The 26023-nt window shown below is 49.4% G+C and overlaps 1 protein-coding gene across 1 annotated transcript in view; it reads left to right on the top strand.

Moving 5' to 3' along the window:
- The first annotated feature begins 9921 nt into the window (after positions 1 to 9921).
- LOC132574901 (protein EFR3 homolog A) overlaps positions 9922 to 26023 on the top strand; it is a 70707-nt gene continuing 54605 nt past the window's right edge. Inside the window, exons 1-5 of the mRNA XM_060243151.1 lie at positions 9922 to 9940; positions 12559 to 12635; positions 15246 to 15373; positions 17038 to 17188; positions 19284 to 19405. Coding sequence (XP_060099134.1) covers positions 15267 to 15373; positions 17038 to 17188; positions 19284 to 19405 — 380 coding nt within the window. The 5' untranslated portion in view covers positions 9922 to 9940; positions 12559 to 12635; positions 15246 to 15266. The remainder of the gene's footprint in view (positions 9941 to 12558; positions 12636 to 15245; positions 15374 to 17037; positions 17189 to 19283; positions 19406 to 26023) is intronic.

The following is a 26023-nucleotide window of genomic DNA, read 5'->3' as shown; positions in this document are numbered from 1 at the left end:
ACTGTGGCTAATAGCCACTGATGGACCTCTACTCCATATTTTAATCTAACCCCCTCTTGAAGCTGTCTATGCTTGTAGCAGCCACCACCTCCTGTGGCAGTGAATTCCACATGTTAATCACCCTTTGGGTGAAGAAGGACTTCCTTTTGTTCGTTTTAACCTGACTGCTCAGCAATTTAATTGAATGCCCACAAGTTCTTGTATTGTGAGAAACGGAGAAAAGTACTTTTTTCTCTACCTTCTCCATCCCATGCATAATCTTGTAAACTTGGATCATGTCACCCTGCAGTTGACGTTTCTCCAAGCTAAAGAGCCCCAAGAGATGTTTGAGGGAGGGAGGGAGGGAGGAGAGCAGGAGAGGTAGAAAGAAAGCAACTTTTTTACATCATGATTTGGAGAGCTACAGAGGCTGTCTCCCACTTAGGTCGCTGCTCTGACAGATAACAGATCACACCTCTGAGGCTCTAGTTTGGGCCGCATAAAACCCTTCGTCCCCGTCATCTTTCTGTTATCTTTTGGACAGATCTATAAGGTCCTTGTCATGCTGAGGTAATGGTGGCCCTGGCCTTTGAATCCAGCTCTCGCTAACTGTATGCACTTCCTCCTTTGGTGTTTCCTAGCCTGGGCATGTTTCCTTGGATGTAAGGGCCACTGGATCCAGAGAGGTCTCCAGAGACCTCTGGGGGTGAAGCCTGAAAAGGGATGGACCTCCACTGGATCCAGAGAGGTTGCAGCTGGTGGAGTGGTCTGAAGGTCTGCGACAGCACTGTGCCACTGATCTTGCAGGCTGCTTCGAAGACCATCTGGGAGGCCGGGCAGGACTGGCCTGTCCACTTGCCGGGGAAATTCCCAGAGGGTTGGTGCCTTGGAGGCTCACGGGTGGCCAGGAACTACCTGGGCGAAATGTAGAGTCGCCCAGGCAATGTCATCGTTGTTGCAGCCAGGCTCGAAGCAAGCTTGAACCTGTGGTCCTGCTAATGTGGTGGTGGCGGCAGGATTTTCCCACTCAGTTCAGCTTTAGGCAGGGCTCATTTTTGTAGCAGGAACTCCTTTGCCTATTAGGCCACACACCACTGATGTAGCCAATCCTCCTGGAGCTTCCGGGAAAAAGGTTGAAATGCTTGGGGCTCTTTAGCTTGGAGAAACGTCGACTGCGGGGTGACATGATAGAGGTTTACAAGATTATGCATGGGATGGAGAAAGTAGAGAAAGAAGTACTTTTCTTCCTTTCTCACAATACAAGAACTCGTGGGCATTCGATGAAATTGCTGAGCAGACAGGTTAAAACGGATAAAAGGAAGTACTTCTTCACCCAAAGGGTGATTAACATGTGGAATTCACTGCCACAGGAGGTGGCGGCGGCCACAAGCATGGCCACCTTCAAGAGGGGTTTAGATAAAAATATGGAGCAGAGGTCCATCAGTGGCTATTAGCCACAGTGTGTGTGTGTATAAAAAAATTTTGGCCACTGTGTGACACAGAGTGTTGGACTGGATGGGCTATTGGCCTGATCCAACATGGCTTCTCTTATGTTCTTATGTTCCAGTAGACCCTGAAAGAAGAGCCCTGTAAGCTCCAAGAGGATTGGCTGCATCAGGGATGCGTGGCCTGATATGTAAAGGAGTTCCTGCTACAAAAAAAAAGCCTTGGGGGAGCCTGAGAGCTCCCAGAACTACAGCTGCTGTCCAAATTATAGAGATCAGATTCCCCGGAGAGAACGGCTGCTTTGGAGGGTGGTCTCCATGCCGTTATACCCCACGGAGGTCCATCCCTTTTCAGGCTCCACCCCCAATTCTCCAGGAATTTCCTGAACCTAGAGTTGGGAACTCTGCCCAGCTTACTGTGGGGCTGTGTGCACATCCCAGTTCATTAGGGTATCAGTGTAATGCATCAAGCACATAATGAATCTGACCTCCTTTACTCAATAATAAATCCGACTAAATCCTCTGGAAATGCATGCCTGGGACCGAGTTCCTGTGCCCTGCATCCTCCAGAAGCGAGGATGGGCCAGTGTGATGGAGAGCGCCAGTCCTCTCCAAACTGCCGTAAAATTCCTACTTGGCTCCTTCTTGATGTTGAGATTTCACTCGTTCTGCTCACATTCTTCCCTCTGAAGCTGAGAAGAGTCTCGAAAAAATTGCACTGGGACACGTGAATTATATAGATAGCCTTGGATAAAAAGAAGAGGAGGAGCAGATTGGATTTATGCCCCACCCTTCATTACCCGTAGGAGTCTCAGAGCAGCTTACCATCTCCTTTCCCTTCCCCTCCCTACAACAGCCACCCCTGCTGTTGAGCAGAGCAGCTCTGAGAGAACTTGTGGCTGACCCAAGGTCACATCAGCAGGTGCAAGCGGAGGAGTGGGGAATCAATCAAATGGTAAAGAGAGCCAGTTTGGTGTAGTGGTGAAGTGTGCGGACTCTTATCTGGGAGAACCGGGTTTGATTCCCCACTCCTCCACTTGCACCTGCTAAGATGGCCTTGGGTCAGCCATAGCTCTGGCAGAGGTTGTCCTTGAAAGGGCAGCTGCTGTGGGAGCCCTCTCCAGCCCCACCCACCTCACAGGGTGTCTGTTGTGGGGGAGGAAGGTAAAGGAGATTGTGAGCTGCTCTGAGACTCTTCGGAGTGGAGGGCGGGATATAAATCCAATATCATCTTCTTCTTCTTCAAACCCAATTCTCCCAGTTAAGAGTCTGCACACTTCACCACTACACCAAACTGGCTCTCTTTACCATAAGAACATAAGAGAAGCCATGTTGGATCAGGCCAACAGCCCATCCAGTCCAACACTCTGTGTCACACAGTGGCAAAAAATTTTATATATACACACACACTGTGGCTAATAGCCACTGATGGACCTGTGCTCCATATTTTTATCTAAAGCCCTCTTTTGCCTTCCCCCTGCAACAGACAACCTGTGAGGTGGGTGGGGCCGAGAGGGCTCTCACAGCAGCTGCCCTTTCAAGGACAACTCCTGCGAGAACTATGGCTGACCCAAGGCCATTCCAGCAGGTGCAAGTGGAGGATTGGGGAATCAAACCCGGTTCTCCAAGTTAAGAGTCCACACACTTCACCACTACGCCAAACTGGCTTTCATGAGGGGCTCCGGTGGCTCACTCTGAAAATAGAGTGATATGATGATTGTTCCATCACATGGTTGTTTTTGAGGATGTATTTAGGAAAACTGGCAATCAGTGAATTCAAGCCAGCTGTGGTTTCAACTCCAGAGGGCAGGTGCAGTCGAGATCATCTCACAAGGCCTCCCATTCATCTTCCGAGCGCAGATGGAAAAGAAGGTTGCAATGAGATGGAGAAGGCCACTCCAAAAGCCCATGGGTGTGGGGTTCCCCGGCTGTCCTGTAGAAATTTAAAAATGGAAGTGAACAACCAGACAAGTTGCACTTTCCAAGTTCTTCTGGGTGTCATTGTGCAGCATGCAGCTGCTTGAGCCAGAGGATTAGTGCTGCAGTGTATTCAACAAGGGCAGTATTTTTTAGGACATTGTCGTTTTTGGAATTGTCCTTCTTTGTCCTTACTGAACTTCCAGGGGGAGTGAGCCCGTCTGACCCATTAAATGTCGACACGTCTCTCTCTTTTTCTTGCAGTCCGTCCAGTGGTTGAAAATAGAAGCCAAACTGCACATCAGTGATGCCTGGAAGTAAGTACGGAAGCGCTTTACTGGCCCTACAAGGAGCTTGTTGTGTCGAATCTATTATTATAGCTCGTAAAAAGTCTTCCACGACACATGCAGTGCGTAAAAACTCTTTGCGTGTGACGGGCGTGGTTATTTTTATGGCAAAATGTCTTACTTTGACTTGATGTCAGTTACTGCGGCAGGTATGAAATGATAAACTGGTGATAGACTCGAGCTTTCGAAACGAGGTGGTGAGTCCCTGCCTTTCCAAAGCCGGCTTATGCTGTGAGTCATTTGAAAAAGCACAGTGAATGGTGCTAGGCATAAATAATAAGACTGTAATCCTCTTAAACATAAGAAGAAGATATTGGATTTATATCCTGCCCTCCACTCCGAAGAGTCTCAGAGCGGCTCACAATCTCCTTTACTTCCTCCCCCACAACAGACACCCGGTGAGGTAGATGAAGATATTGGATTTATATCCCGCCCTCCACTCCGAAGAGTCTCAGAGCGGCTCACAATCTCCTTTACCTTCCTCCCCCACAACAGGCACCCTGTGAGGTAGATGAAGATATTGGATTTATATCCCGCCCTCCACTCCGAAGAGTCTCAGAGCGGCTCACAATCTCCTTTACCTTCCTCCCCCACAACAGACACCCTGTGAGGTAGATGAAGATATTGGATTTATATCCCGCCCTCCACTCTGAAGAGTCTCAGAGCGGCTCACAATCTCCTTTACCTTCCCCCCCCCCACAACAGACACCCTGCAAGGTAGATGAAGATATTGGATTTATATCCCGCCCTCCACTCCGAAGAGTCTCAGAGAGGCTCACAATCTCCTTTACCTCCCCCCCCCACAACAGACACTCTGTGAGGTAGATGAAGATAGTGGATTTATATCCCGCCCTCCACTCCGAAGAGTCTCAGAGCAGCTCACAATCTCCTTTACCTTCCCCCCCCCACAACAGACACCCTGCGAGGTAGATGAAGATATTGGATTTATATCCCGCCCTCCACTCCAAAGAGTCTCAGAGTGGCTCACAATCTCCTTTACCTCCCCCCCCCCACAACAGACACCCTGTGAGGTAGATGAAGATATTGGATTTATATCCTGCCCTCCACTCGAAGAGTCTCAGAGTGGCTCAAAATCTCCTTTACCTTCCCCCCCACCACAACAGACACCCTGTGAGGTAGATGAAGATATTGGATTTATATCCCGCCCTCCACTCTGAAGAGTCTCAGAGCAGCTCACAATCTCCTTTACCTTCCCTCCCCCCGCCCCTCACAACAGGCACCCTGTGAGGTGGGTGGGGCTGGAAAGGGCTCTCCCAGCAGCTGCCCTTTCAAGGACAACCTCTGCCAGAGCTATGGTTGACCCAAGGCCATTCCAGCTGGTGCAAATGGAGGAATGGGGAATTGAACCCGCTTCTCCCAGGTAAGAGTCCGCTCGCTTAACCACTACTCCAAACTGGCTCTCCATAACATAAGAGAAGCCATGTTGGATCAGGCCAGGACACTAGAAGCCCTCCCACTGTGCCCCCCCCCCCCCAAGAATACAGAGCATCACTGCCCCAGATAGAGAGTTCCAACAATAAGCTGTGGCTAATAGCCACTGATGGACCTCTGTTCCATATGCTTATCCAGTCCCCTCTTGAAGCTTTCTATGCTTGTAGCCGCCGCCACCTCCTGCGGCAGTGAATTCCACGTGTTAATCACCCTTTAGGTGAAGAAGGACTTCCTCTAATCTGTTCTAACCCGACTGCTCAGGAATTGCATTGAGTGCCCATGAGTTCTTGTATTTTGAGAAAGGGAGAAAAGGACTTCTTTCTCTGCCTTCTCTATTGAATCCAGAATCTCAGCAAGAGAGGTCAGTATGCTGAGGGCCTTGTTTAAACAAACAAAAAAAAATGAATGGCTCCGTAATCTGTGATGCCATTCCAAACGCATGCACAATAATTAAACCTTCATCAAAACAGGTCAGTGGTTGTGGTTTGTGCTGGCTGAGGGACATCTGCAGAAGTAGCCAGTAGTTCCGCTGTTGACGTCTTCAGTCTTGATTGTAACAGTTGCATCTTTATAGTTAAAAATAAGGGTATATACTTTTCTCCCTTCCTCACAATACAAGAACTCGTGGGCATTCAATGAAATTGTTGAGCAGTCGGGTTAAAACGGATAAAAGGAAGTCCTTCTTCACCCAAAGGGTGAGGAACACGTGGAATTCACTGCCAGAGGAGGTGGCGGCGGCTGCAAGCATAGACAGCTTCAAGAGGGGATTAGATAAAAATATGGAGCAGAGGTCCATCAGTGGCTATTAGCCACAGTATATATATATGTGTGTGTGTGTGTGTGTGTATGTGTGTGTGTATATATATATACACACACACATATATTGGCCACTGTGTGACTCAGAGTGTTGGGAATGGATGGGCCATTGGCCTGCTCCAACATGGCTTCTCTTATGTTCTCTTAGCTGAGCACACAAATGTATTATTTGCTTGTTGGTTTTTTTTATGCCTGTGATTGTGTATCTCCCCTTCCACTATGCTCACTGAATAAAACTTGTCCTTTGTGTAAGAACTTCGTTGAGTTTTGCCTTGGAGTTATTCAGCAGCAACATAAAAGATTGCCGCTTTTTAAGAAAGAAAGAAAGATTTCAAGCGACTGGCCCCCTTTCGTTCTGCTGTTCCTTTGTGCCATGGATCGATATAGGAAGTGGAGTGCCTCTCTCTTCAGAAAGATGCTCGAGGTGCTCGATCTGTGAAGCCTCTGTCCTTTTGAAACTTTGCAAATGGCGTGTCACTCACCTTTAATGTTATGCCCAAAATGCCCCCTTCCCGCATTCAAGCGCTGCTGTCTTTCTTGCTAAATGCCACTCTGGTGTCTTGCCTGTCCTTGGCTGCAGACTAAAAAGAGGGATCTTTTTCTGAGCATGTTTTCTTCAAGTGTGAGTGAAGGTATTCCACATTATTCAGTGCAGAAATTAACCAACATCACGCCTTCTTGGGAGTGCAGAGAACAAGGAGACCAAGTCCTATGAGGAAAGGCTGAAGGAGCTGGGGATGTTTAGCCTGAAGAGGAGGTGGCTGAGAGGTGATAGGATCACCATCTTCAAGTCCTTGAAGGGCTGTCCTACAGAGGAGGGTGTGGAATTGTTTTCTGTGGCCCCAGAAGGTCGGACCAGAACCAATGGGTTTAAATTAAATCAAAAGAGTTTCCGGCTCAACATTAGGAAGAACTTCCTGACCGTTAGAGCGATTCCTCAGCAGAACAGGCTTTCTTGGGAGGTGGTGGGCTCTCCTTCCTTGGAGGTTTTTCAACAGATGCTAGATGGCCATCTGACAGCAATGAAGATCCTGTGAATTTAGGGGGAGGTGTTTGTGAGTTTCCTGCATTGTGCAGGGGGTTTGGACTAGATGACCCTGGAGGTCCCTTTCAACTCTATGATTCTAAGGTGTCTCAACGAACAATTGGACGTTGAACACACAGCAAGCAGAACACGTATGGGAGTTTTTTGTCCTGTGTGTTGCCAGACTAAGGACTGAGTTACTGCTGAATGCTGTTCGGAGGTGGTTTGCATGGATATAACAAGCACTTTCAATTTCTCTGAAATTACATTTGTGTCTCCGCTCCATCTATAAGTTTAGAAACCTTTCTAATGTTAGCAAAAGTACACAAATCTATCATGTACAAGCCTGAACTGGGTACATGCTTCGTATCTCTCATTTAGCCGATGAATACATGAAGCCGCCAGACCCTTAGTCCTTCAAGGTCAGTAGAGAGCCAGTTTGATGTAGGGAGTGCATGGACTCTTATCTGGGAGAAACAGGTTTGATTCCCCACTCCTCCACTCGCACCTGCTGGAATGGCCTGGGGTCAGCCAGAGCTCTCTTATCTGGGAGAACCGGATTGATTCCCCACTCCTCCACTTGCAGCTGCTGGAATGGCCTTGGGTCAGCCAGAGCTCTCTTATCTGGGAGAACCGGGTTTGATTCCCCACTCCTCCACTTGCACCTGCTGGAATGGCCTTGGGTCAGCCAGAGCTCTCTTATCTGGGAGAACCGGGTTTGATTCCCCACTCCTCCACTTGCAGCTGCTGGAATGGTCTTGGGTCAGCCAGAGCTCTCTTATCTGGGAGAACCGGGTTTGATTCCCCACTCCTCCACTTGCAGCTGCTGGAATGGCCTTGGGTCAGCCTGAGCTCTCTTATCTGGGAGAACCGGGTTTGATTCCCCACTCCTCCCCTTGCAGCTGCTGGAATGGCCTTGGGTCAGCCAGAGCTCTCTTATCTGGGAGAACCGGGTTTGATTCCCCACTCCTCCACTTGCATCTGCTGGAATGGCCTTGGGTCAGCCAGAGCTCTCTTATCTGGGAGAACCGGGTTTGATTCCCCACTCCTGCACTTGCAGCTGCTGGAATGGCCTTGGGTCAGCCAGAGCTCTCTTATCTGGGAGAACCGGGTTTAATTCTCCACTCCTCCACTTGCACCTGCTGGAATGGCCTTGGGTCAGCCATAGCTCTCTTATCTGGGAGAACCAGGTTTGATTCCCCACTCTTCCACTTGCAGCTGCTGGAATGGCCTTGGGTTAGCCAGAGCGCTCTTATCTGGCAGAACCGGGTTTGATTCCCCTCTCCTCCACTTGCACCTGCTGGAATGGCCTGGGGTCAGCCAGAGCTCTCTTATCTGGGAGAACCGGGTTTGATTCCCCACTCCTCCACTTGCAGCTGCTGGAATGGCCTTGGGTCAGCCAGAGCTCCCCACTCCTCCACTTGCACCTGCTGGAATGGCCTTGGGTCAGCCAGAGCTCTCTTATCTAGGTGAACCGGGTTTGATTCTCCACTCCTCCACTTGCACCTGCTGGAATGGCCTGGGGTCAGCCAGAGCTCTCTTATCTGGGAGAACCGGGTTTGATTCCCCACTCCTCCACTTGCACCTGCTGGAATGGCCTGGGGTCAGCCAGAGCTCCCCACTCCTCCACTTGCACCTGCTGGAATGGCCTTGGGTCAGCCAGAGCTCTCTTATCTGGGAGAACCGGGTTTGATTCTCCACTCCTCCACTTGCAGCTGTTGGAATGGCCTTGGGTCAGCCGTAGCTCTCTTATCAGGGAGAACCGGGTTTGATTCCCCACTCCTCCACTTGCAGCTGCTGGAATGGCCTTGGGTCAGCCATAGGTCTGGCAGAGGTTGTCCTTGAAAGGGCAGCTGCTGTAAAAGCTCTCTCAGCCCCATCTACCTCACAGGGTGTCTGTTGGTGGAAGGGGGGGAAGGTAAAGGAGATTGTGACGACTCTGAGATTCAGAGTTTGGGGGGGGGGGACATAAATCCAATATCATCATCATCTTAGTGGCTGTTTTGGGTCTCCAGTAGAAAAAGGTGTTTCAGATCACCTGCTGGGAGACCCTTTAACTGGGGATGCCGGGGATTGAACCTGGGACCTTCTGCAAGCCAAGCAGATGCTCTCCCACTGAGCTGTGGTCCCTCCCTCTGCCTCTCCATCCATCTGACATGATGGATTTACAACACAAGAGCCCTGACGACTATAAATATAAGGACTATATTGTCGTACGTGGGGTGGGAAATTTTCCACATTAAACTACGGCATCAAAAGATGTTTCACCCCCCATCACTGTTGACTGGTTTTGTCCTTTTGATCGCTTAAAGAGGACAGCGCCGCAACAAAGCATTGTCACCGTCTAGCCTGTGCTCAGAGGGGACGTTTGTCGTTGTGCTGTGACAAGTTAGCAAAGCAAACGTCTCCTCCGGGGATGTTTTTGGCGTTTCTTTTTCAGCAGGTTGGGAAAGTCTGTCAACATGTACTAATGTTGTTGCTGTTGTATTTTAATAGAGGATAATATTTTGAGCTTTTTTGTACTGACTCTTATTTGGCTGTCAGTAATAAGCTAAGCTAGGTATCCAGGTGAGCTTTTCTTTAGGCTGGTGTGGTTTCTCAAATTGTGCGTCTCTTAGCATCCCAGACAGGCTAAATGGCGCAGGTGTCAGGTGGAGCGACCTGGGCACTCCGCCTGCCTTCTTTCTACTTGGCACCGTTCCTAGAATCGGATACACTTTCCTTTAGAAAGCGCATTGGGTTCTTTCATGTCGATGCAGGGCTAGTTAGATAAGTTCTGGAGCTGGCTGCTGGTGTACGCATAGGGCATTGCTAAGCCGGTGCTGGAAGAAGGAAGGACGCTGGGTAGGAGAAGTCAAGAAGGACCAAGATGAAGGAATACGTCCTGGTTCCAGCAGCAGAGCGAAATCACTCCTACGACTACAACCCTGCATGGGAACCGGGTCCCTGCGTGGGTCTTGGTAGGTGGCATCGTCAGAGCCCCCTTTCATTTTGGGGTGGGGAAGAAGTGGGTGCGTAAGCTCTTCTCCTTTTAATCGCTGCAGTTTTATTCAACGCAACAGTTTGAAAACCTGCTGGATTACTCCTTATTTTAAAAGAGCTGGTTTCAGCGGGAAGCCAAGAAGACGTGTCAAGATCTCCTCTCGCTACCAGATGTTGATGCTTTCTGCTTTCTGCTTATTTCCTTTAAAAATTACTTCCTCTCTTACCCTCTCTTCAGCTGCACTTGAGCACTTGCTATGGGGAGTAGGTGCTGCCATGTTCCCTATTAACGTCTGCGTGCCTCTCTCCGACATGGACCTCGGTGCCTCTTTCACTGCTAATGGCTTTGTTAATATATACTTTGCTAAAACATGCTCTACTGAAATCCTGGAAACCTCACCGTTTGGAATTAGGCCTTGTGTAATCCATACTCCGCAGATCATTATATACAAAGAAGAGAGCGGGGGGCAGAGGGGCATTATATATGGAAAAGCTGGAAGTTGGTAGAGATGCATAGCTGGAATATTTGCATTTGGAATAATCCTGAAGTTTAGGGGAGAATAGGTTCTGTTGGCAAGACTATAAAGGGTTTGTGGTTCTGAACTCAGTAGACTAGATTTTATTTCTAAAAAAGCCACGGACTCAGATAGCAAGGATAAGGATTCTAAAGATAGATTCAGGGAACTTTTTAGCTTCAGTGTAAGGTAGCCAGCTAGAATGATCAGATTCAGAAAGTAGCTGGTACAGAAAACGAAGTGGGTCAGAGTTGAAGTGGAGTCGTAACCGGAATTTAATAGTGCGAACCCATGCCTTAGGAGCCAACAAATTCTGACCACACTCCAAACATAAAACGGCATAAGGAGCACACATAGGAAACCCCATGATCTTTCGCAAAAAGCAAATGTTAATATCTCTGGAATTCTCTAGGGGAGGAATTTCTGGACAACAGGAAAGAAGCTTGACCAGTGGCATTTTTTTAGGGCTGCATACAGTGTTCCCTCTCAGCTGAGTTAGTGTGAGCTAGCTCACAGATTTTTAGCCTCCAGCTCACACATTTTTGTTTTAGCTCAGGAAGGATGACCCCAGAGCACAATAATTTATGCACGAGCTCCCAACTTTAATGCCAGTAGCTCACCAAGTCGAATTTTTGCTCACAAGACTCTTGCAGCTTAGAGGGAACGTTGGCTGTATATACGCTAAATGAATTCCGAGTTGTTTCATTCACTGCAGGGATTCTTTTCCCCATCCTGTCCCAAATGCATTTACTTTCTGAAAATTAAGGAATAATTCATAGAGAATCTGTGTCAAGAATTGGAATTCGTAAGTTCTTGACATGCATATGTCTTTTGAGCCACGAACCCTTAATTCTACTCTTCTCAGGAAAATTCATCCATGTCCAAATTGGAAGAGTCTCCATTCATGTTGGTAGGTAATGGAAGCTGTTTGGGGAGGGACAGTGGCTCAGTGGTAGAGCATCTGCTTGGTAAACAGAAGGTCCCAGGTTCAATCCCCGGTATCTCCTACTAAAAAAGGTCCAGGCAAATAGACATGAAAAATTTCAGCTTGAGACCCTGGAGAGCCACTGCCAGTCTGAGTAGACAATACTGATTTTGATAGACCGAGGGGGGTCTGATTCAGTAGAAGGCAGCTTCATATGTTTGGATGAATCGTTCAGATATTTCTCTGGACTTTGGTTTCCAGAGAAGGATTCTTCAGTTAGGTTTGCTCGCATTTTTTCCCCTGTTGTTGAATAGGGTATGCCTTGGATTTTGAGCAGGGTCCCAGGGTTTTCAGTGTGGCTATCTCGTTTGGGATATCACCGGTGGAACTCTCCTTTTATTCCCATTTTTGCCTTCCTGCCGGCTGGCCTCAGATACTTGCAGGGGTCAGTGTTCCCTCTAAGCTGAGCGTGAGCTGGCTCACAGATTCGTAACCTCCGGCTCACACATTTTTTTCTGAGCTCAGGAGGGATGACCCCAGAGCACACTCATTGATGCAGCAGCTCACAACTTGAATGCCAGTAGCTCACCAAGTAGAATTTTTGCTCACAAGACCCTGCAGCTTAGAGGGAACGTTGGCAGGGGCTCTGTGCCGGAGGTTGATTCTCTGTGCTCAGTGCATCAGTCATTGAGTGGATGTACTCTGAATTATTTCTGTGTATGTGTGTGTGGAGGAGGAATTGGGTGCTAGATGTAGAAGCATTTGCCGTCGTGTTCTCTCACTCAAGCAATAGGAGCTTGCCTGCGAGATGCACGTATGTCTTGTGATCTGAAATGGGGTTAAGCACACAGATTGTGATATGAAACCTAGAGCCAGGCAGGGGTCCTGGCCTCCGCTCTTCTCTACCGTGACACATGAGCTTGTGCATCCAGTTACTGTGCCTTCTCCTCCTCCTCCCCCCCCAAAACAGAAAACAAGAAGCCCTGATGATATTCTCGAACTTACCATGTACGTGAGACAGATGTGCAGACAGGCAATACTGCGTTGACACTTGGTCGTTTGCCGTTTTGGGTGCCGTTATTTTAAACGGGATTTTCTCTTCGATGCGAAGCCTGTTTCCCCAAGAGTTGGGTTCTCACTGGATCTGTTTTTGCAGGAGTCTGCTGCTGCTGTGCTGCCTTGCGGCCTCGTTACAAGCGCCTGGTGGATAATATATTCCCCGAGGATCCCAAAGTAAGCACCTGCGAATGCCTCTTTGTGAGCCTGGATGCCTTATCCTTGTGGAACTTTTTGCCCATCACATTTGTATTCTGAGTTTTCCTCCATGGAGTTCAGGGCAGCTTCGGTGGTGCTCCGCTTCTGTATTTTAGCCTCACAAAAATATTACGCTAGAAGAAGAGCAGGAGTCCAGGAGCACCTTAAAGACTAACAAAAGACTAAATTTTGTCAGTCGTGACGGTTCTGCTGGATTCTTGCTCTTTTCTACCACTACAGACATACTAACACAGGGGTGTCAAACTCATTTGTTTTGAGGGCCTGATCTGACATAAATGAGACCTTGTCGGGCTGGGCCATGTGTGCACCTACTTAAGATGAGGAAGCAGAGATAAAAACTTTTTAAAGGACACAGACAAACATGACTAAAGTTTTTAAAGGAAGCTCTGGCTGTTTCCCTCCCTCCCCAGGGGACCAGGACGGGGAGGAACCTCAACCAATGGAGAAAATCCAGGTTATAAGAACATAAGAGAAGCCATGTTGGATCAGGCCAATGGTCCATCCAGTCCAACACTCTGTGTCACAGAACAACATAAGAGAAGCCATGTTGGATCAGGCCAGTGGCCCATCCAGTCCAACACTCTGTGTCACACATAAGAACATAAGAGAAGCCATGTTGGATCAGGCCAATGGTCCATCCAGTCCAACACTCTGTGTCACAGAACAACATAAGAGAAGCCATGTTGGATCAGGCCAATGGTCCATCCAGTCCAACACTCTGTGTCACAGAACAACATAAGAGAAGCCATGTTGGATCAGGCCAATGGCCCATCCAGTCCAACACTCTGTGTCACAGAAGAACATAAGAGAAGCCATGTTGGATCAGGCCAATGGCCCATCCAGTCCAACACTCTGTGTCACAGAAGAACATAAGAGAAGCCCTGTTGGATCAGGCCAATGGCCCATCCAGTCCAACACTCTGTGTCACAGAAGAACATAAGAGAAGCCATGTTGGATCAGGCCAATGGCCCATCCAGTCCAACACTCTGTGTCACAGAAGAACATAAGAGAAGCCATGTTGGATCAGGCCAATGGCCCATCCAGTCCAACACTCTGTGTCACAGAAGAACATAAGAGAAGCCATGTTGAATCAGGCCAATGGCTGGATGGGCCATTGGCCTGATCCAACATGGCTTCTCTTATGTTCTTAAATTCCAAAGGCTTTTGTGTTCAAAGAGCCAGCATGGCGTGGTTATAGTAGTTAAGAGCAGTGATCTCTAATCTGGAGAACCAGGTTTGATCCCCTACTCCTCCTCCATGCGATGCCTGCAGGGTGATCTTGGGCCAGAACTCTCAGAACTCTCTCAGTCCCACCAACCTCACAGAGCGACTGTTGTGCGGAGAGGACGGAAAGACCATGAATGTAGGACCACATGATGCTACCTTCTTCCAGGTCCAGAGGTTGGCCTTTGAAATCCAGTATTGCCTAATCTGAGTGGCAGGAGCTCTCCAGGGTCTCAGGCAGAGGCCCCTCCCATCAGATATTACCTGGGCCCTTTAGTGGGAGATAGAACCTGGGACCTTCTACATGCATACGCTCTGCTACTGAGCCCTTGCCCCTCCCTAAGCCTGGAATAAAGTAGCATTCCCAATTTCTTAGGCACTTTTGTTAGCATTTTCTACGACTGGAGCCAGATGTTATTTGTATTTATTTATTTGGTCAGTTTATATGCCACCCTTTCCCGTATGGGCTCAGGGCGCATCACAGGCATGGTAAAACAGTTAAAATACAGCAATAAATTGATAACGTAGGGATAAAAACATAACTCAAACATATACACAGGCGGGCTGGCCCATATTTCAGGTGAAAACATAATTTTTTGGCTCATTGTAGCTTTTCAGCCCATTGTGGGAGAGGGCAATAGATGGTATAGACCAGGGGCGGCCAACGGTAGCTCTCCAGATGTTTTTTTGCCTACAGCTTCCATCAGCCTCAGCCAGCATGGCCAATGGCTGGGGCTGATGGGAGTTGTAGGCAAAAAACATCTGGAGAGCTACCGTTGGCCGCCCCTGGTGTAGACAGTAGAATGAGAGGACGTCCGCTTGCCTCAACCAAAGGCCCGGCGAAACAGCTCCGCCTTGCAGGCCCTACGGAAGGGAAGCAAGTCTGGTAGGGCCCAGATCTCCACAGGGAGCTGATTCCACCAGGCCCGGGCCAAGGCTGAAAAAGCCGTGGCCCTGGTCGAGGCAAGCCGGATGTCCCTTGGGCCAAGGATGGCCAGAAGGTGTTGGTTCTTTGGGGCTCGTATGGGGAGAGGCGGTCCCGCAAGCGCACATGGAGCCATTCCGGTCATTTCCGAAACAGTAATGTCTAGGAGGAGAAAGATCACAGTAGCATCATTTCCGACGATACGTGCATTTGCTTGTTCTTTGTGCTACATGTAGGCTGGCAAACAACTGTTGTTTCATCCATGTCCTGAACTAAACTGCTTGCAATTTTATACCGCCCAAAGACCCTGAAGAAACTCCCTGTTTTCTGGTGGAAGACCCTGAAAAGGGGAGCTGGAGAAACTGCATTAAGAATATTGATTTCTGCAGTGAGTTTCTCTGTGATTCTCGTCTGCCTAGGATGGCCTCGTCAAAGCAGACATGGAGAAGCTGACCTTCTACGCTGTCTCTGCCCCAGAGAAGCTGGACCGAATTGGGGCTTATCTGGCCGAGAAGCTGAGCCGGGACGTCATCAGGCACCGCTACGGGTAAGGACAAGAGGCTCTGCGGCCCACTTCAGGATTCATTTCACCTTCTCACTCTTGCGGAGCTGGAAGTGTCAGTTCTGGCTTGTGGGGGAAAGAGTCTCACCTGACAGGGAGAATTTTGTAAACCAGCAGAGGATTTTAAAATTCCATTTTAGGCGTGCCACAAGTAGGCACACGTGCAGACTGGATACTAAAAATGGTTGAGACCAGTAGCCGCACTTGGCTATTTCTGTGGCTGGTTCAAAGAGGAACTGGTTGGCCATGTTGTAAGACAGGATGCTGGACCAGATGGACCCTTTGACCCAGCGGGGGAAGGCCTCAGCCTTTGTGCTCTGTTGTTGGCCTTCCAGAGCAACTGGTTGGTTGCTTTGTGAGACAGGAGGCTGGGCTAGATGGACCTTCACTGGCCTGATCCATCAGGGTTCTTGTGATGCTCTTATGAAGGCCTCGGCCTCTCCTGTTGTCGGCCCTCCAGAGGAACTGGTTGGCCACTGTGTGAGACAGGATGCTGGACTAGATGGACCCTCCCTGGTCTGATCCAGCAGGGCTCTTCTGATGTTCTTCTCAGGGGAAGGCCTCGGCCTCTCTGCCCTGTTGTTGGCCCTCCAGAGGAACTGGTTGGCCACTGTGTGAGACAGGGTGCTGAACTAAATGGACCATTGATCTGATCCAGCAGTGGTCTTCTGAGAAGGTCTTGGCCTCTGTGCACTGTTCTTGGCCTTCCAGAGGAACTGGTTGACTGCTGTGTGAGACAGGATGCTGGACTAGATGGACCCTCACTGGCCTGATCCATCAGGGTTCTTCTGATGCTCTTCTCAGGGTGAGGCCTTGGCCTCTCTGCCCTGTTGTTGTCCCTCCAGAGGAACTGGCTGGCCCCTGCGTGAGACAGGAGGCTGAACTAGATGGACCCTCCCTGATCTGATCCAGCAGGGCTCTTCTGATGTCCTTCTCAGGGGAAGGCCTTGGCCTCTCTGCCCTGTTATTGGCCCTCCAAAGTAACTGGTGGGCCAGTGTGTGAGACAGGAGGCTTGACTAGGTGGACCCTCACTGGTCGGACCCAGCAGGGCTCTTCTGATGTTCTTCTCAGGGTAAGGCCTTGGCCTCTCTGCCCTGTTGTTGTCCCTCCAGAGGAACTGGCTGGCCCCTGCGTGAGACAGGAGGCTGAACTAGATGGACCCTCACTGGTCTGATCCAGCAGGGCTCTTCTGATGTCCTTCTCAGGGAAAGGCCTCGGCCTCTCTGCCCTGTTATTGGCCCTCCAAAGTAACTGGTGGGCCAGTGTGTGAGACAGGAGGCTTGACTAGGTGGACCCTCACTGGTCGGACCCAGCAGGGCTCTTCTGATGTTCTTCTCAGGGGAAGGCCTCGGCCTCTCTGCCCTGTTGTTGGCCCTCCAGAGGAACTGGTTGGCCACTGTGTGAGACAGGAGGCTGGACTAGATGGACCCTCCCTGGTCTGACCCAGCAGGGCTCTTCTAATGTTCTTCTCAGGGGAAGGCCTCGGCCTCTCTGCCCTGTTGTTGGCCCTCCAGAGGAACTGGTTGGCTCCTGTGTAAGACAGGCGGCTGCACTAGATGGACCCTCACTTGGTCTGACCCAGCAGGGTCGTTCTTGTGTTCTTAGAGAAGCCATCATGTATTTCTGCCTGATTTTCATTCACTTTCAGGTACGTGTTCATTGCCATGGAAGCCCTGGACCAGCTCCTAATGGCCTGCCATTCTCAAAGCATCAAGCCATTTGTTGAGAGTTTTCTGCACATGGTAGCCAAGCTGCTGGAGTCTGGAGAGCCTAGACTGCAAGTCTTGGGGACCAATTCGGTGAGTGAACCCCCGGTGCCTCCCTGTTAGGTTCTGTAGCAGCCTGAAATCTGTTTAGGCTTCAGAGGGACAGCATAAACTTAAAGGCAAAGAGGTAGGGGTCGTCAGCCATGCACAATACTCAGTACAGCCTAGCAGCAAAGCCACTGATTGCTTCTTTGGGGCGTAAGACTGAGAATCGTTTGCTGCACAGTACAGATTCACTTGCCCGATGGAAGGGAGTGGTGTAAGGCAGCCCCGGTTCTTTTCAAGTGGCAGATGTAATGCTCTGGTCACTCAGGCGATCTTTAAACTTTCTGACCCAACGGGTTGAAATTAAATCCAAAGAGTTTCCGGCTCAACATTAGGAAGAACTTCCTGACCTCAGTGGAACAGGCTTCCTCCTTGAGAGGTGGTGGGCTCTCCTTCCTTGGAGGTTTTTCAACAGAGGCTAGATGGCCATCTGACAGCAATGAAGATCCAGTGAATTTGTGGGGAGGGGTTGGTGAGTTTCCTGCATTGTGCAGGGGTTGGACTAGATGACCCTGGAGGTCCCTTCCAACTCAGGATGTAGTGGGCCCTCCTTCCTTGGAGGTTTTTCAACAGAGGCTAGATGGCCATCTGACAGCAATGAAGATCCATTGAATTTGGGGGGAGGTGTTTGTGAGTTTCCTGCATTGTGCAGGGGGTTGGACTAGATGACCCTGGAGGTCCCTTCCATATGATTCTATGACAGGTTCCTCAGTGGAACAGGCTTCCTCCTTGGGAGGTGGTGGGCTCTCCTTCCTCGGAGGTTTTTCAACAGAGGCTAGATGGCCACCTGACAGCAATGAAGATCCAGTGAATTTGGGGGGAGGTGTTTGTGAGTTTCCTGCATTGTGCAGGGGGTTGGACTAGATGACCCTGGAGGTCCCTTCCATATGATTCTATGACAGGTTCCTCAGTGGAACAGGCTTCCTCCTTGGGAGGTGGTGGGCTCTCCTTCCTCGGAGGTTTTTCAACAGAGGCTAGATGGCCACCTGACAGCAATGAAGATCCTGTGAATTTAGGGGGAGGGGTTGGTGAGTTTCCTGCATTGTGCAGGGGGCTGGACTAGATGACCCTGGAGATCCTTTCCAACTCAGGAGGTGGTGGGTTCTCCTTCCTAGGAGGTCTTGAAACAGAGGCTAGATGGCTATTGACAGCAATGAAGATCCTGTGAATTTAGGGGGAGGGGTTGGTGAGTTTCCTGCATTGTGCAGGGGGCTGGACTAGATGACCCTGGAGATCCTTTCCAACTCAGGAGGTGGTGGGTTCTCCTTCCTAGGAGGTCTTGAAACAGAGGCTAGATGGCCATCTGACAGCAATGCTGATCCTGTGAATTTAGGGGGAGGGGTTTGTGAGTTTCCTGCATTGTGCAGGGGGTTGGACTAGATGACCCTGGAGGTCCCTTCCAACTCTAGGATTCTATGATTCTATGACCCATATAGTCTCTTGTTGTATGGATAATACTTAGATTTCTAGCATTTAAGCCAAGCACTGCGTTGATGACTCTACTGGCTTAGCCGCGTGCTGCCCTCTGAATGGACTCGGGGATTTATCGTGCCCTTCTTAGAAATAAGTAAAGGAATATTTAGAAACGAGAAAAGTAATATTTAGATGTATTCTATGAAAGGAGGGAGAGAGATCTCTCAGGGCGCAGGTGGAAAGGAGAGCAGCGGCTCCCCAAAAGCTCTGCGGGTGGATTAAGGCGGGCCCAGTGGCACTGCTGAGCAGCTCCCGAAATACTGCAGGGCGGGCAGGAAGGATCTAACAGTGCCGGAAGGTGCGGCTGAGCCACTGGCCCAGGGTAGTGTGGACTCAGGGAAAAAGAGAGGACAGACCTTCCTTTTGTGAATAATCACAGAAAGTGACTGGGACCAACACCAAGGAATTTTACAAGCAGTTTTGCATGGTATAAACATAGCAATAATTTTGGAGAAAGCAGCATTTTGTTTATTTATTTATTTATTTATTTAATGGACTTATATCCCGCCCTTCTCACCGAAGTGTCTCAGGGCGGCTTTGGAGCATTGGTAATGCTCTGGAGGCCACTCTTTTGCTTGACCCTGCTGCTTTCTCCCTCTCCCCTCCGCAGTTTGTCAAATTTGCAAACATCGAGGAAGACACCCCTTCCTACCACCGCCGCTACGACTTCTTTGTGTCCCGCTTCAGTGCCATGTGCCACTCCTGCCACGATGACCAAGAAATACAGAACGAGTAAGTGGTGGCACGTAGAGATGCCGGTGTTTGGGGAGGGCTCGCACTCCCAAGGCTTTCCTGAAAAGAAACGGCTTGCAGAGCCCCTCACTGGCGACAAAGCCCAGCGGCCTCCTGACTTTGAAGCCGAAGTCCATCTGTGGCCACAACTCACTGAAAATGTCAAGACAGTGTGTGTTTGCAATAAAAAAGGCCAACGCCATGTTGGGAATTATTAGGAAGGGAATTGAAAACATATCAGCCAGTATCAAAATGCCCCTGTGTAAATCGATAGTGCGGTCTCATTTGGAGTACTGTGTGCAGTTCTGGTCGCCGCACCTCAAAAAGGATATTATAGCATTGGAGAAAGTCCAGAGAAGGGCAACTAGAATGATTAAAGGGCTGGAGCACTTTCCCTATGAAGAAAGGTTGAAACGCTTGGGACTCTTTAGCTTGGAGAAACGTCGACTGCGGGGTGACATGATAGAGGTTTATGAGATTCTGCATGGGATGGAGAAAGTAGAGAAAGAAGTCCTTTTCTCCCTTTCTCACAATACAAGAACTCATGGGCATTCGATGAAATTGCTGAGCAGACAGGTTAAAACGGATAAAAGGAAGTACTTCTTCACCCAAAGGTTGATTAACATGTGGAATTCACTGCCACAGGAGGTGGTGGCGGCCACAAGCATAGCCACCTTCAAGAGGGGTTTAGATAAAAATATGGAGCAGAGCTCCATTAGTGGCTATTAGCCACAGTGTGTGTGTGTGTGTGTGTGTGTGTATGTGTATATATATATATATATATATATATATATATATATATATATATATATATATATATATATATATATATATATATATATATAAATTTTGGCCACTGTGTGACACAGAGTGTTGGACTGGAGGGGCCATTGGCCTGATCCAACATGGCTTCTCTTATGTTCTTATGTGACACAGAGTGTTGGACTGGAGGGGCCATTGGCCTGATCCAACATGGCTTCTCTTATGTTCTCATGTGACACAGAGTGTTGGACTGGAGGGGCCATTGGCCTGATCCAACATGGCTTCTCTTATGTTCTCAAGTGACACAGAGTGTTAGACTGGAGAGGCCATTGGCCTCATCCAACAGGGCTTCTCTTATGTTCTTCTATGACACAGAGTTTTGGGCTGGATGGGCCATTGGCCTGATCCAACAGGGCTTCTCTTATGTTTTTATGTGACACAGAGTGTTGGACTGGAGGGGCCACTGGCCTGATCCAACAGGGCTTCTCTTATGTTCTTATGTGACACAGAGTGTTGGACTGGAGGGGCCACTGGCCTGATCCAACAGGGCTTCTCTTATGTTCTTATGTGACACAGAGTGTTGGACTGGAGGGGCCACTGGCCTGATCCAACAGGGCTTCTCTTATGTTCTTATGTGACACACAGTGTTGGACTGGAGGGGCCATTGGCCTGATCCAACAGGGCTTCTCTTATGTTTTTATGTGACACAGAGTGTTGGACTGGAGGGGCCACTGGCCTGATCCAACAGGGCTTCTCTTATGTTCTTATGTGACACAGAGTGTTGGACTGGAGGGGCCATTGGCCTGATCCAACATGGCTTCTCTTATGTTCTTATGTGACACAGAGTGTTGGACTGGAGGGGCCATTGGCCTGATCCAACATGGCTTCTCTTATGTTCTCATGTGACACAGAGTGTTGGACTGGAGGGGCCATTGGCCTGATCCAACATGGCTTCTCTTATGTTCTCAAGTGACACAGAGTGTTAGACTGGAGAGGCCATTGGCCTGATCCAACAGGGCTTCTCTTATGTTCTTCTATGACACAGAGTTCTGGGCTGGATGGGCCATTGGCCTGATCCAACAGGGCTTCTCTTATGTTTTTATGTGACACAGAGTGTTGGACTGGAGGGGCCACTGGCCTGATCCAACAGGGCTTCTCTTATGTTCTTATGTGACACAGAGTGTTGGACTGGAGGGGCCACTGGCCTGATCCAACAGGGCTTCTCTTATGTTCTTATGTGACACAGAGTGTTGGACTGGAGGGGCCACTGGCCTGATCCAACAGGGCTTCTCTTATGTTCTTATGTGACACAGAGTGTTGGACTGGAGGGGCCACTGGCCTGATCCAACAGGGCTTCTCTTATGTTCTTATGTGACACAGAGTGTTGGACTGGAGGGGCCACTGGCCTGATCCAACAGGGCTTCTCTTATGTTCTTATGTGACACAGAGTGTTGGACTGGAGGGGCCATTGGGCTGATCTAACATGGCTTCTCTTATGTTCTTACAAGGTGTAGATGGAAGGCTCTGTCTGGCCAGGGATCCTCTGGCTTCTGAGTGCTTGGGGGGCAACAATGGGAGCTCTTCTGGAATCCTGGCCCTGCTGGTGGACCTCCTGATGGCTGCTGAGTCTCAGCCACTGTTTGACACAGTGTTGGACTGGATGCAGTGTTCCCTCTAAGCCAGGGGTGGCCAACAGTAGCTCTCCAGATTTTTTTGGCCTACAACTCCCATCAGCCCCAGCCTGCATGGCCAATGGCTGGGGCTGATGGGAGTTGTAGGAAAAAAACATCTGGAGAGCTACCGTTGGCCACCCCTGCTCTAAGCTACAGAGTATGGCGAGCAAAAATTCTATTTTGTGAACTAACATTACTGTTGTGAGCTCCTGCATAAATTAGTGTGTTCTGGGGTCCTCCTTCCTGAGCTAAGACAAAGATATGTGAGCTGGAGGCTAAAAATCTGTGAGCTTGCTCACACTCACTCAGCTTAGAGGGAACGCTGACTGGATGGGTCAGTGGCCTGATCCAAAATAACTTCTCTTCTGCCCTCATATTCTTCCAGTTTGGTGTAGTGGTTAAGTGTGCGGACTCTTATCTGGGAGAACCGGCTTTGATTCCCCACTCCTCCACTTGCACCTGCTAACATGGCCTTGGGTCAGCCATAGCTCTGGCAGAGGTTGTCCTCGAAAGGGCAGCTGCTGTGAGAGCCCTCTCCAGCCCCACCCACCTCACAGGGTGTCTGTTGTGGTGGGGGGGAGGTAAAGGAGATTGTGAGCCGCTCTGAGACTCTTCGGAGTGGAGGGCGGGATATAAATCCAATATCTTCATCTACCTCACAGGGTGTCTGTTGAGGGGGAGGAAGGGAAAGGAGATTGTGAGCCGCTCTGAGACTCTTTGGAGTGGAGGGCGGGATATAAATCCAATATCTTCATCTACCTCACAGGGCGTCTGTTGTGGGGGAGGAAGGGAAAGGAGATTGTGAGCCACTCTGAGACTCTGTCCTTGAAAGGGCAGCTGCTGTGAGAGCCCTCTCCAGCCCCAGCCACCTCACAGGGTGTCTGTTGTGAAGGGGGAAGGTAAAGGAGATTGTGAGCCGCTCTGAGACTCTTCAGAGTGGAGGGCGGGATATATATCCAATATCATCATCATCATCTTCTTCTTCTTCTTCTTCTTCTTCTTCTTCTTCTTCTTCTTCTTCTTCTTCTTCTTCTTCTTCTTCTTCTTCTTCTTCTTCTTCCTCCTCCTCCTCCTCCTCCTCCTCCTCCTCCTCCTCCTCCTCTGTGTGCCTTGTCTTTGGGCATCGTCCTCATTCTGCGGTTGGTGGGGGAAGCTGTTGCGTTTGCTAGCCTGTCCACATAGGCCAGCAGTAGTCAGAGATCCTTCAGGGAAATGGCTTCCTTCCCCTCTGTAGGAAAAGCTCATCTGGCTGATCACGAAAGGTAATTTTGCTTGCCAAAGGAACATGACCTTTTGCGAGCTCGGTGTGAATTCCCTGGTGTCTACTCCCTTTTGTCAACAGCCTGCTTTGGAGAGTGCTTATTAAAAGCAGCCTCTTCTTCAAAGGGGGCTGATCAGAACCTCAGCTGTTGCTGAAACCTCTTTGTGGCTTCACTGGTTCATCAGACTCCCATTAGATAACCAAACACCTGAGCTTTTTAAAAACAATAGTGAAAGGAAGCATTTTTGGGGCTTCCTTTAAAACTGATCTTCCTGGTCGTCTCTGAGACTGCAAAAGTGTCATGCAAGCAGCGAGATATATTTGGAGCACAGAAGCTGTCTTTCCACCCCCATAAGCGGTGGAATACTAGCGGTGCAGAGGCAGCAGTGGGGCTCCATGCTCTAGTCGCTGGCCCTCCAGGGCAACTGGTTAGCCACCCTGTGAACCAGAATGCTGGACTAGATAGATAGGTCACTGGTCAGCTCCAGCAGGGCTCTTCTTGCAGCAAAATGGAAGGCAGCAACGTAAACTGTTGGAAGGGGAAGGATACAAGAGTTGCTTGTCTTATACAACTCCCATGTCGCCTTTTGTGGAGTGGACGATCTGTGTGCGTTCCCAGGCTTATTGCATATGTCTCCCCCCAGCCTGGAAATGTATTGCTTTAGGTGGCTTGAATTCCCATTCGCACTGTGGTGTCAGTGCTTAGGGCTCTGTCGATATGTGTGGCTCTTCCTACTTCTGGTGTAACGGGGACTTTGCCAGACATTTGCCTAGTGAGGAACTAGTAGAATTCAAAGTACTTAGAAAGTAGAACGGTAGACTTACAGTGCAATCCTAAGGAGAGTTACTCCAGTCTAAGCCTATTCATTTCAATGGGCTTTGAACGGAGTAGTTCTCCTTAGGCTTGCACCGTTCGACACTTCGGTATAGGCTGGTGTCAAGCTGTTACTGTAGTTGTCGTGTCTGAAGCCTTCAGGATGAATTTTTGGCTGGCACTGTCACCACTGGGAATGGATCAGCTGTTGACTGATTGATTAGAAGGGTCTTGAGGGGCAGTAAGCTAAAGCAGCATAAAAACAAGCGACATATAAAAAATTATGATGGCGATAATTTATTAAAATACGTGGCTACCACCATACTGCGATTAAAACAGCTCAAATGTATGGATTACCCATCAAATGCCAACCCGAACAATTCCGTCTTGCATGCCCTGTGAAAACTAAACGAGTCTGGCAAGGCAAAGGTGTTAAGAACATCAGAGAAGCCATATTGGATTAGGCCAGCGGCCCCTCCAGTCCAACACTCTGTGTCACAGAAGAACATAAGAGAAGCCCTGTTGGATCAGGGCAGTAGCCCATGCAGTCCAACACTCTGTGTCACAGAAGAACATAAGAGAAGCCCTGTTGGATCAGGCCAGTGGCCCCTCCAGTCCAACACTTTGTGTCACATCAGAACATAAGAGAAGCCCTGTTGGATCATGCCAGTGGCCCATCCAGTCCAATACTCTGTGTCACATAAGAACATAAGAGAAGCCATGTTGGATCAGGCCAATGGCCCCTCCAGTCCAACACTCTGTGTCACATAAGAACATAAGAGAAGCCATGTTGGATCAGGCCAGTGGCCCCTCCAGTCCAACACTCTTGTGTCACATAAGAACATGCTAGCTACCATAGACCTTTATTGGCATTAACACATAAGAGAAGCCCTGTTGGACCAGGCCAGTGGCCCCTCCAGTCCAACACTCTGTGTCACATAAGAACATAAGAGAAGCCCTGTTGGATCAGGCCCATGGCCCATCCAGTCCAACACTCTGTGTCACATAAGAACATAAGAGAAGCCCTGTTGGATCAGGCCAATGGCCCCTCCAGTCCAACACTCTGTGTCACATAAGAACATAAGAGAAGCCCTGTTGGATCAGGCCAACGGCCCATCCAGTCCAATACTCTGTGTCACATAAGAACATAAGAGAAGTCCTGTTGGATCAGGCCAATGGCCCATCCAGTCCAATACTCTGTGTCACATAAGAACATAAGAGAAGTCCTGTTGGATCAGGCCAGTGGCCCATCCAGTCCAATACTCTGTGTCACATAAGAACATAAGAGAAGTCCTGTTGGATCAGGCAAATGGCCCATCCAGTCCAATACTCTGTGTCACATAAGAGAAGACCTGTTGGATCAGGACAGTGGCCCATCTAGTCCAATACTCTGTGTCACATAAGAACATAAGAGAAGCCATGTTGGATCAGCCCAGCGGCCCATCGAGTCCAATACTCTGTGTCACATAAGAACATAAGAGAAGCCCTGTTGGATCAGGCCAATGGCCCATCCAGTCCAACACTCTGTGTCACATAAGAACATAAGAGAAGCCACGTTGGATCAGGCCAATGGCCCATCCAGTCCAACACTCTGTGTCACATAAGAACATAAGAGAAGCCACGTTGGATCAGGCCAATGGCCCATCCAGTCCAACACTCTGTGTCACATAAGAACATAAGAGAAGCCACGTTGGATCAGGCCAAAGACCCATCCAGTCCAACACTCTGTGTCACATAAGAACATAAGAGAAGCCACGTTGGATCAGGCCAATGGCCCATCCAGTCCAACACTCTGTGTCATGCAGTGGCCCAAAAAAAGAGGTGCCGTCAGGAGGTCCATCAGTGGGGCCAGGACACTAGAAGACGTCCCACTGTTGGGATGTCTTCATGCTGGCTGGGGCTGATGGGAGTTGTAGGCAAAAAACTTCTGGAGAGCTACCGTTGGCCACCGCTGTTCTACAGGATAAGGGCCGCAACTGAGAAGCCCCTTCCCCTGGTGACGGCTAAGTGCCAGACACCTGCAAGAGCCCCTATAAGAAGAATGAAGGGGGGGTTGTAATGGGAGAGGTATGAAAGTCCCGGTCCATTGAGGGCTTTCAAGGTTGACG

This window comes from Heteronotia binoei, chromosome 7 (assembly GCF_032191835.1).
Source record: "Heteronotia binoei isolate CCM8104 ecotype False Entrance Well chromosome 7, APGP_CSIRO_Hbin_v1, whole genome shotgun sequence".
In the NCBI taxonomy this organism is placed as follows: domain Eukaryota; kingdom Metazoa; phylum Chordata; class Lepidosauria; order Squamata; family Gekkonidae; genus Heteronotia; species Heteronotia binoei.
The sequence above is the reverse complement of the archived record's forward strand: the minus strand, read 5'-3'. Positions and strand labels throughout refer to the sequence as shown.